Here is a 12,328-nt window from a genome sequence, read left to right as displayed (position 1 = left end):
CCATGCCTTTCTCCCATTGCTTTTCAAATTACATGCCTCGGAGCCAGACACAGCTGTCCTCCACCATACAGTTTACGGTATGCGCTACATGATGAACTTCCCCCACCTGTATGTTGTTTACATGTTGCTGTGTGGTTTCCTGAGAGGCAGCATTATAGGGTTACTGCGCCCCAGGCTTTTTCAGAATGCCACTTCAGAGGAATGCAAAATAAACATGTGCTAGTATATGCCGACAATGCTCTATCTTTATGCTCATAAGCCTAATACATGCATAGTTCATGGACACTGAAGGTCTTTCCTGAGTGGGGGGAAAAGAAGCCTCTTTAAGCCAACTTTAATCAGCTCACACCAGTGTTACATGTAACATGTACATTTTTCACTTTTTACTTTTTACCACTAGCTCAATTATTTTGAATCTCCAATCTTTCTCAAATAGCACAATAATACCACCAGATTTAAAGGGAAACTTTTCTGTAATTGGTGCATGAAGTATTACCTTTTTCTTCCAGCTGGATACTTGCACTCTCTGTTGAACCAAAGAAATAATCCATCAATTCACGGAACAAGGACCCTGTTGGCTCCTCTGTGACAATCACAACTTCTTTCACACATCAACTCTTAGCAAACAATAATATTTAAATAAAATAATGTAATGTCAGCCCCCTTTTACTTCCTTTTCATGGACACATAGTCTCAAGGGGTGTTTTAGGAAGCTCTTGAGTGCCCTCATGTGTTCATTACTGTTTACTTGCAGATCGGTATACTGCATGTGTGTGCTTTTGGCATAAGCAAATCAGAACATGTCCTGAGATTTTTCTCTGTGTTAAAAGAAAGACTGTCTGTTTTTACACTGCTGTACATCACCATAGGTTTGTTGAGTGTCTAGCTTACATCTTCTCTCATGCAACCACTTTTGAATAGAATTTTGTAGGATATGTGCGTGTGCGTATGTGAGTGCAGGCGCGAGTGTACGCTAGCATAGGTGTGTATGATGCACACATTACAAAGACTTGTGAATGCACATGTCACCAAAAATATTACTTTTTCTGTTGATTTCACTGACTTTCAAGGCACAGATATGATATGATATGGTATAATATTTTTTGGGCCATGCACACTAAAACACCTTTAACAAGCCAGCAGGACAATCAAGCATGACCGTATGTCATCTCCTGTCTTTGCAGGAAGTGCTTTGAACCTGACTTGCCGGGCGTTTTTCGGCTATAGCGGTGACGTCAGCCCACTCATCTACTGGATGAAGGGGGAGAAGTTCATAGAGGACTTGGACGAAGAGAGAATCCAGGAAAGCGACATCAAGTAAGAGACACAAATTAATAGCAGATGTAGATAAATGCACTGTAAAATATGAAAGGATGATACCAATAGCTTTGCATGTTTTAGCCCATTCACTCCAAATTGCATACACTAAACCAACCATTTTACTTAGATTCACTTGCTGCCTTCCAAGCAGCTGTTGGTTTCCATTTATTTTGCTATGGTATGAACATCATGCAAAGACTTAAAGCTTGTTTTAAATCATTCATTCATTTTGTCACTTTATTTTTCTTTTTTTTTAATTATGTTACTGTCCTGTGGAAATGAAATAGCAAGCAGGTGGAAACAGAATAACTCATAATATGCTACATTGTGCACAGTAACAGTACTGTAGAACTGCATACATCACATACATAGCAAGATAATCACCTATTATATATCACAATATCTGCATGAGTGAAGATGAAGACATTTTTGAGACATTAGACAAACAGTACAAGCTCAGAATTCTGAACATTGTTGTTTCAATATGGCTATATACTGTATCATCTCAACATACTGCAATATTGGTGCCAGGGTATTGTATTGTACCGCAGTTTCATATTGATTATTTGTCCCATGCCTCATTACATTTACCAGCAATGCTGTCGAAAAGTCAAGCCACAAGAAAAAAAACCTGCAAACCTGAACATTGAGGAAAGCAAACTGTGAGGTTTTCTTGTTTCTTGCATTAAAAAGTTTGTTGTTCTGCAGCTGACTCAAGTCAGTGTCTTGAGTGCTACAACAAAGAGAGTTTTTAAACCAGTCCTTGTGTGCAGCTACATTACCAGCTCTGTCAATAATATGAAAATAAGTACAGGTGGTGAATTGTGTCTTGATGGATTATCTAATGCAAGCACGTTTCAAGTCTCTGCAAAATGTTTTCATACTGAAATTAGCTGGTAGTTGTTACAGATGTTATGTAGAGTACAATACTGTCCTTTAAGTTCATGAACTATTCTCCGTTATCTGTGATGGCTGATGGTCTAATTCTCTTACTCTCTTTTTTTCATTTTCAGAAGATAAAATATGTTGTGCATTCAATTTGTGAAATGACAATATTGTATTAAATAGGTTAAACATGTAACTAAAACAGAAATATTTGCTTAAAAAACTGAAACCTGTCATTAAGGAAAACATCCCTTGCTCTATGCAATGTATCCTCATACAATGGTTAGTATGACATCTTACGAAACGTAATGTCCAGCAACATGGGCGATCAGTGTGCCTGTGCAAGCCCCTGCAGTGCAGAACCTGTTCAGGCAACACAACTACTTGGTTAGGTTTAGGAAAGACTTGTGCTTTGTGTTGAAATAAGTATGTTTGTTACGTAACTGCCATGTAAGTTGCGTAACAGAGTAAGTTAAAATAAGTCAATGTTGACTTTTGCTTTCACACGGGACACAAACAGCGGTCTCCTAGGTGAAAGTCCTGTGTTTGTTTGACCCTTCCCTCCACCCCGACCTCCCTACGCGGAGGAGTCTTCTGACTTCCTCCTTAGAGGCAGCCCTGCATGCCTGGCTCATGATGACGTGGGTTATATACAAATTAAATAGTGCATTACTCTCTGTAGGTAGAGATACAAACAGTGAATGAGCCGGCTATATGACATGCAGTTATACATTTTCTTGCTGGTTTAGCTGATTGTCTCCAAGTACTGCAAGGCTTGAGTTAGTTTATTCTCTTAACATGAAAAGCAAAAGGAAGTCTGGAGTTTTATCAATAAATCTGGGAAGAATTCATGTCAATTTTATCAACAGTATTAGAAAGTAGGTCTCTGTCTCCATTTAAGTCATGGAAAACAATTATTTTTTTTCTGTCTAACAATTTCTTTCCATAACAAGCATTTTTCCTTTAAATTTCTGTTTATCAGCTGCAGAACAGGATGCACAAATGCTGTTTTGTACTCCAGCACCACATTGTGAAACCACAGTTTTACAAAAAGCAAGTCCATGTCCTGCTTTCTGTCCACATACATGTTGTGTTTTCCAACATTTTGCACCAAGGATGAATGTGCTAAATGTTGAACACATCTTTAAAAAGCAGATTCTAACTTGCCCTTTCTTTCCGTCTCCTTTCAATGTAACATTGTGAAATTTCAGGGCTCTGAGACATTTAAAACAAGCCCATTTCCATGTTTCTCCCTCCTAGTGGTGTTACACATTTAAACAAGTCTGTTCCCTGGTCCATGTGCATGTTTCCCATTAGGGCTGTTTGGAGAGGCTGCAGCTCTGGGGAGACAGCCCTGTCAGATGGTTAACAACCGCCATTTTTCACACCGCCGCCGCTATCGCTATCTCCCTCGCTGCACCCACCTATGGCGGGATGCAGATGGGCCACGGGAAGCTGAGGAGGAGGGGTTAGGAGGGGAAGAGAAGGAGAGGTAGAGAAAAAGAGAGGGAGCAGATGGGGAAGAAGTGGAAAGAGTAAGAAATATGGTAGAAGTCACATAGGAGGAAAGTAAAGAAGACATGTGTGAGTTTGCTTATGCACTGATATGAACATGTCACAGAAACAAATCTCATTTTAACCACCAACACTGCTCTCCTGTGAGTCTTTTTCTCTGTCTCTCTCTTTGTCCATTACTCCCTGACACCAGGATGCCCCCACTCACTGGCTGAGGGGGTTATCTTTTCAATAATTAATACCGATATTTCATGCAGTGGATCAATAATGTATTTGATCATCCACTCTCTGTTGCTGATGCTGCCACCCTAAGCTTTTTCACATCCAGCCAGTGCCTTGGTTTTACTTCCATAGAGTCAGACAGACATATGGACCAGGCAAAGACGGGGAGCAATGGAGAGTAAGGATAGGAGAAACTAGACATGAGCAAATCTCTGCTTACCCTGCAGCCCAGCTGTCTCCCTTTTAGATGATACAGTGGCCATGTTTCTAAGGGTTACCTCTCTTCTTCAGGCTGGCACCTACACACTTAATTACTAATGCATCAGCAGCCAAACTTGAGCTAAGAGACGAGCACTCAAACCTTTGGGCTCAGAGCTTCTGCAGGCATTTATTTACCTAACTCTGAGCTTATTGATTTGGACTAGTTCATTTCTAAGGTAACCTAAGCCCATAAATTCTCATTTGCGCCACCGGGACAGGGCAATTGTTGTTATCATAGCACGGATGACTGGACATTAGCATAGCATGCAGAGATTAATAAATTAGTTTAACAAATCTGGCTCAGCATGTTAAAGAAGGGGATCAATATGTTATTGACCCAATTCAGTTGGGGTTTTTGCAGGTGTATGTTGAATTGAATGTATAAAAGAAATGAATAAATTGCAAACATGAGGAAGGCAGAGAATATTGAAAGAAAAAGTGCCTGGAGCAGCCATATTTTAGAAATGTGTTCACGATTTACTCATTTGGCTAACTCTATATCGATAAACATAAATACCCAGAAGAAAAGAGTATTTTACAAAGATTTACATGGAATTCTACAAATCTGAGGAGCATCTTGGAGTAGATGCAGCTCTACAGTCTGGTATAGTTCAAATTCACTCTTCAGCCCAGCTCATATGGCTGCCATCCGTATTTCTGCGCTTCACCTGGACCTTCTTGTCCACCTACTGTAACTTAATCTGCTCATCATCTCCATTTTAAGCTTGGCTTGAACAGCAGTCGACATTATCCATCAGGTTGTATGGTATTGAGCTGCGTTGCCTACTACAGTATAGTGTGATAATGTGAAACCGGAGGCTTCAAAGTAGCCACCACTCCCTGGAGAGGCATGAATTATTCCCGTGCCTACTTCTCCCAGCGCCCCAGCCCCCCAACCCAATTGCACAACAAACTCAGCTGAAACTACAAATATCATCAGCACTGCCTCAGCCTCTCTATGCAAAGCCCATGATACACTTTCAATTACTGATGCCAAATCTCCCCAACAAGCTGTCCTTATGTGCAGTTTATTGGCTAGTAGGCAAGAGAGAAGAGAGAAGCTTGAGAGTCATTATCCCCCTACACACTCAAACACACACTCTCTCTCACACACACACACACACACACACATATACTTTCCTCATCCCACTCCTCCTTCTCAACACGGCCGTTAACACATACAGTAGATGATACATGCTCACAAACGCACACACACACACACACAAACACACACACACACACACACACACACACACACACACACACACACACACACACACACACACACACACACACACATGCAAACGGATATCTTTCTCATTTGCACTGTTTCCTCCAAAGTGTAATTTTTGCTGAGGGTGCTGCAAAAGTGGGCTAAGTAGTGTGTCTGAGGTATGAGGGAGCATTATCTCCCCATTCTCTCCTTCATCAGGCTGGGGGACACTCATTTACTTTATGGAATATTACTTTCTCTCCTTCTCTCCGTTACCATGGCAGCCGCTATAAAAAGATTTTCTTCTGATCGCCATTATTTGATTTCACCCCCCGCACACTCCGAGGAAGAGCCCTTATTGATTTTCATTTCTCATATGTTTCAAGTGCAGAGAAAAGAAATGAACATACCTTGAAGTACTTACAGTAACACAAGAGGGGCTTCATCAAGATACAGTTACTGAAAACAAGCAGCTCACAGGCATTTTATGGCTTAACCGTTGGGAATTGTAACATAATGTGTTCTGTGTTTGCTGTACTCTGGATCACAACTCTTAAAGCCCTATCACATAAATGCTGCTTGCCATCACAATCACTTGCACTAATTACATGTTCTTGTACATTAGCAGGGATCAGAGGTACTTGCTTCAACCGGGAAAAGCCACTTCTCATCTACTATTTCCCAAACTAGTGTTGCAGAGAAGCATTGCCGAGTACATTTTTGTTTGTTTGTCTTGCAGGATTGTCAAGGAGCATCTTGGGGAGCAGGAAGTGGCCATTTCCTTGACTATTGACTCCTTGGAGGAGGAGGACCTGGGAAATTATTCCTGTTATGTGGAAAATGGTAACGGCCGTCGCCATGCTACCATTCAGCTCTTTAGGCGGGGTAAGGGCTTTTTGAAGTTTCCCACTGAAACCTTGAGGAGCGTTAACCCCTTAACATCCAGTTTTTTCATTTAATTTCCCTGTAAGTGGCTTTAAGATTGGAAAATGCATCTTATTCCACACTGTCTGACACTATCATACATATTCTGTATCAGCTTGTTCCAACTATCATTAAAACTATATGATGAATGAGATATTTAAAGCCTGGCTGCACCATTTCATCAAATGGAAATATTCTAGCTGTCTTGCGCATGTCATTTTATACACATTTTCCCAAACGTCAGTCAGACATATTTGGTATCTTTGGAAACTCTAGGATCCAAACTAGGACTTCAAAATAAAATTCTGTGTGTTGTGATCAAAAGTTGGTTGCACAGCATCCAATGCTTATTTTAGGTTAAAGGGATTAAAGCTGCTCTAATCAATATTTTTATAGTAATAATGAAGGGCTCACTTGTAGAGACAAACCCACAGAGAATTATCACCTGAGAACATTTCAGCTCATTGTTGAACAATTTGCTTGCTTGCTTTGATTGACTCCCATTGCTGTCATTAGTGTCGTTTCCAGACACAGCAAGCAGCTGTTTTCAGTGGTGAAACTCTAATAAACCCACTGTACCCAACCCGCCCAGCATCAAACACCAGAGAGACAAAGTTAGAGCCAGATATTTCCCTCAAGACTTGGTGGAGACCAAAAAAAAATAAAAGAGAAAATATTCTACTTACATTGGCCCAAACACAAATCCAAATAAATGCTAACGGCACTCCGTATCTGCTAGAGTAGTAAATAGACAAATGTTTGCTATTTAGTTTGTACTGTATATCAGTGTTATGTTCACAGCTTGTTTTGCTGCCCCAAGAAGCTTTCAGGTGTTCAGCACATCTGATTATTTCAGATTTATCACATCAGATGTTGGAATATTAATTTAATAGGACAAAACTTCATATAGCTCACTTAATACCCCAAATATTTTACAGCACTCTTTTAAACAACATCCTTTTGTTTGCCCTTTCTGGTCCATTTTTTATTTCTTTTTCCATTGACGCGTGTTAACAGTCTGTGCTTGAGCTCCATGTGGTGGTGCCGTTCCTCTCTACATGTGCTCCAGCAGCTGTGTTGCTATTTTGACTCTCTAGCATGACTTGTCTGAAGCTCTTTTCATGCACTGGTTGTCACCCTGTAAGAAGAGGTAATTTGATGGCTGTTTAAACAGCAAATTGGTCCTAAGCTTTTCCCAACAGGCCAATGAGTTCAGCATACAATTACATTTTAAGTCTTTATCCGTCTGTCTCCCTGCTTTAATCTCCATCTCTGTGACCGTCTTTTGTAGATGGCCCAATTCCTTTTGAGTGGTCTTTTTAGACTCAAGACAGCTTCATTTAACTCTCTCTCTCTCTCTCTCTCTCTCTCTCTCTCTCTCTCTGTCAAAGCAGCCTTTCCTATGGGAGAAATGCTAAGAAAGACGTCAAGTCAATCTCTCTCTCTCTCTCTCCCTCTCTCTCTCTCTCTCTCTCTCTCTCTCTCTTTCTCGCTCGCTCTCATTATTCTGATGTTTATTTAATGTTTTCCCTCCCAGAATGCATCACTCATAAGCCCTGCAGCAGGTATGTGAATGTCTCTGCAGGCTGCCTTTCATTCCCTTAGAAGAAGGAGAGAAATGAAAAGAGAGAATTCCGAAGGGACGTAGTGGTCAGTGAAACATTAACAACTTAGTGAGGGAGGATGGTTGTTAGTTAAAAACATTAAAGTTTTTAACACTGCTGTCTTTCTGAGTATTAGTTATGTTCAAAAACATCAAGGGTAATGTGCCTACTGATACAGAAAATATGTCTTTACAAGTTAAAGGACTAGTTTAACATTTGGAGAAATACCCTTATTTGCTTTCTTTGGGGTTAAATAAACTATCTAGTTAACTAGTTAACTATCACTAGCTTGTGGGAAAGACGATTACTGAAAGAAAAGCTTGCATTTAAAATGAGAATATGTCATGCCACTGAAAGAATTGTAAAAGTATTTGCAGTGTACATATCTGTGGCGCATTGCGTTTGCTCCAGTGCACAGTGACAGAGATATAAGGTTAAACCTGTTCTGGCTGGTAAATGCTGCTTTCATACACAATATAACTCATCCTTCCCTAAGCTAGGTCTCTGGTGAGATGGCAAGGAGATAATAGAGAAGAGAAATGAATGGAGAGACAAAGGGAGAGAAAAGAGGGGGTAGGAGAAGCGAGAGTGAGAGAAGATGTATGATGGAGAGGGGAGAGAGCGACATGAGTAGACTGAAGCCTCTTGTTTTGAAAATGCCTCCATCCCACTATGTACAACAGCCACAGTGCAGAGCTGTGTCATTGCTGTGCTCCTCCAAAGAAATGAGCCCAATTTATTTTCCATGTGTCTCCCTGCTCTGTGCCCTCTCATTTTTCCCAAAGTCATTATGAGCCTCGTGTCTCTTCCCCCTGAAGATTGATGCTGCTTTGCTCTGAAAATGCTGATGATTGTCCAGCCTTCCAGCAAATGTAAATGTGTCCTATAAGTGCCTCATGCTTAGACTTTAACAGGGAAATGAAGACGAAGAAAGACAACCTATGAGTCCAACCTGCTGCAGAAATAAGTCAATAGCTGTTTTTGTGTATTCATAAGACGTATGTGTATTCACCGTACTGTACCTGTACGTGCTGATTGTCTCAGCAGTTATAAATATATTTTCTGGTCTGTGTGTCGTCCTCAGCAGAGCTCATGTACACCGTGGAGCTGGCAGGAGGGCTGGGAGCAATCTTGCTGCTACTCATCTTCCTCATCTCCCTCTACAAATGCTACAAGATAGAGCTGATGCTTTTCTATAGGAGGCAATTTGGCAGCGAGGATGTGGATGGAGGTAAAGACAAAGCATCACAAACAAATCCTCTCTCTGTTGCTGTCTGAAGAATTCCAACTTGTTCTCACTTTTTTCACCCGGCCTTTCTCATCCAAAATAAGATGTAAAGCGAGCATAGATGACTATGTATGTGCCTGTGTTGGTTTGTTTTTATGGATGTGAATATGTTCTGTTTGTATACCCATGTGCATACGGTTGTTCTGACCCTCTATCAATAACAGACTCCCTGGTAGATACAAATGTCCTCTCCTATCTCATTGACAGCAGCCCATTTCCTCTCTCTCTCTCTCTCTCTCTCTCTCTCTCTCTCTCTCTCTCTCTCTCTCTCTCTGTCTCTCTCAACTGTTGGTGTTGAGGTGCACGTTATTGTGTGTGTACATTGCTGCAATGGCTGCAGTGCATAGGGAAGAGAGGAGACAGTTTTTCAATTTGTTGCCCATTTAAAAAGAGATCAGTCTCAATATGTCATGCCAATGCCCACCCTCTGCTGTCGAAGGCCACATAGCAGGACATGGGGACCAGGCGGGCTCAAAGCTCCTTCCCCGTGCGACATATAGGGAGGCCTATAGGGAGGCCTCAAACTGCCTGAAATTCAAGTGCAACTTTTCTCTCCATTAACTTTTGCTCCAGTTTACAATTCTTCTGTTTGTGTCCCAGTATATTCCCTTTTTGCTTTGTATTTTGACTCGTTCTGCTTTCTTTTCAAAAATTCTGGAAAGACTGAACTCCTTTTTGAATCATTGGATTGTTTCTACAGAAGCATGAATTATATATTACACAATGTTTTGTTGACTCAAACTTCCAGTCATACCGTCAGGGCCCTGCAGATACAAGCTGTTTTTGATTCTCCAAGTTTGCTAGGTGGTTAATTTGAGGTTTGTTGCTAATTTGAAAGTGTTGTTTGATATTTGGATTCTATCAAATGCAGCCCTGGCCTTTCCAGTGAGATTCAAAGCTAAGTACGCTCCTCAAAGAGTTTGTGAAAAAGCCCCTCTTCCCTATTTGGCTGGCCCACAATCCCATTTCTACAGAGCATAATGACTAGGACTCACTGAACATGTCACCAGTAGTGCTTTTCCCCCATCATCTATTTTCTGCCTTTTCAGTTCTTCTCACTGTCTTCTGGGAAATCATTTTGATGTGGGGAATAGCCTGGGTCTTGATTTGGGTATTTTTGTATCTACCCCAATTTATTTCTCATATGCACTATATTGCCAAAGGTATATTGACACCCCTGTCCAAATGCTTTTGTTTACTTTTGATGTGTGGCTGTTTTTTTTATCCAGGCCACTTTGTTCCAATTAAGGATGCTTAAGCATGGTTTGGAGAAGTGTTTTTCCTGTTTCAACATGAGCAAAGAGAGATTCAAAAAGGAATGGTGAACTGGAACTTGATGAACTGGAACATCCACTACGAGCCAAGCCTTATCACCTAACATCAGTGACCAACTTTCCTAATACTCTTGTGGCTGAATGGGCGCAAATCACTGAATTGAGGTTCTGTGGAAAGCCCTCCCGGAAGAGTAGAGACTGTTAGGGCAGCATTTTACAGAAAACATACAAGTGATTGAAATATTAATGGTTTGGTGTTTTGAATAAAAATGAACTTTGTGGTTGATGCAGAACAAACGCTATAATCAGTCTGTCTTGTATGAATGTAAGTTTTACTGTAAAAAGTCAGACTATAGACTACATTATATTAACAGTAATGCAGCATATCAATGAAAACAATGACCATTTTCAAAAGTCATTCTTATTCTACATAATTATAAATACTGACTTCTGCATCAATTTGGTTTTAATCAAATATGGGTGTAATGTTTAGGTGTCCACATATTTTTGCCCATCAAGTGTATGTGTATGTGCATTTTTTATTGTGCCATGAGGACTCTTGGGATATTGTGTCTTTTGAGCTGGATATCGATGCATTTAGTGCACCTTTTTCATGTGCCACTCCCTGCTGTTTCTCACTGTGTTTCAGAAAACAAAGATTACGATGCATACCTATCCTACACCAAAGTGGACCCTGACCAGTGGAGTCAAGAGACCAGGGAGGAGGAACGCTTTGCCCTAGAGATCCTTCCTGATGTCCTGGAGAAACATTACGGCTACAAACTCTTCATCCCAGATCGAGACCTCATTCCAACAGGAAGTAAGCACGGCGACGGTCTGTGTATATATGCTTGCACACATACATGTATGTTCATGTATCGTATTGTATTGGAGCGTGAGGGCATTTATAGTTGCTTGTACCCTGTAGTTGCTGTAGTGTGTGGCACATTTTTTACACTTTCTCATTTACTAGCAAGGACCACACCACAACAATATGAGTTTAACAGTTTAATGAAATGAGGAAGTATTGGATGTTGAGGATGGATGTGAGGAAGAGGATGAACGTGGAGGATGAACATGGAGGATGAACGTGGAGGAGGGACATGTCCGTTTCGGCCGGTCTGAGACAGATATATGGAAGGCTGGGAGAAGAGTCAACTGACTTAACATCGTGCGAATGTAGAAGCGATATGCCTGAGATGATGAGCAACTGAGAACCTTGTTGGTTTGAGCTGAGATGCCCAGTCGGGCTAGCCTGACAAGCCAGACCCACATCAAGATGTTGGGTCTGGGAACTCACCATTGGCAGGGCTCAATCCAAGGAGTGGGATAAACGGTTGTCTTTCAAATTCCCTCTGCACTCATGGCCAACCAGAGCAACGCTAGTTGATAGATTAAACTTTTGCCGTATCCGGTCGGCAAAACTCCGAACACATCTTCCTTTTTTAAGAATGTCTCCAAGTCTTCCAGAGTCGCGGCTAAAGCCGATTCGAAAGACCGCTGTTCGCCAGCAGCAGCAGCCATCTTCTTTGTTTTCAAGTAGCAGGGAATTCACGCAGAACCATCCCAACTCTGCCGTCCTTATGTTAAGCCCGCCCAACGACTCTATACACGATGTGATTGGCCTGACCAGAATTTGGTTTTTCCAGCTCGCAAGCCAACAGAGAGTTGCTAGACTGACCCTGGCTGCAAATTACATTTGCTGCCGCTAGGGTGCGTCTAGATTTCTAGGCTACAGTCGGGCTGCTGTGGACGCTGTGCCGCTGCGGAAAGAATGGCTGGAATAGTGTCCTTAAATATGCCAGAAATGTGGAGGACTCTG

General features: G+C 41.4%; 1 protein-coding gene across 1 annotated transcript in view; it reads left to right on the top strand.

Annotated features, from left to right (window-relative positions):
* Positions 1 to 12,328, top strand: part of il1rapl1a (interleukin 1 receptor accessory protein-like 1a) — a 107,634-nt gene that overhangs the window by 91,878 nt on the left and 3,428 nt on the right. Inside the window, exons 6-9 of the mRNA XM_078262907.1 lie at positions 1,185 to 1,317; positions 6,156 to 6,301; positions 9,029 to 9,175; positions 11,156 to 11,326. Coding sequence (XP_078119033.1) covers positions 1,185 to 1,317; positions 6,156 to 6,301; positions 9,029 to 9,175; positions 11,156 to 11,326 — 597 coding nt within the window. The remainder of the gene's footprint in view (positions 1 to 1,184; positions 1,318 to 6,155; positions 6,302 to 9,028; positions 9,176 to 11,155; positions 11,327 to 12,328) is intronic.

This window comes from Sander vitreus, chromosome 11 (assembly GCF_031162955.1).
Source record: "Sander vitreus isolate 19-12246 chromosome 11, sanVit1, whole genome shotgun sequence".
In the NCBI taxonomy this organism is placed as follows: Eukaryota; Metazoa; Chordata; class Actinopteri; order Perciformes; family Percidae; genus Sander; species Sander vitreus.
The sequence above is the reverse complement of the archived record's forward strand: the minus strand, read 5'-3'. Positions and strand labels throughout refer to the sequence as shown.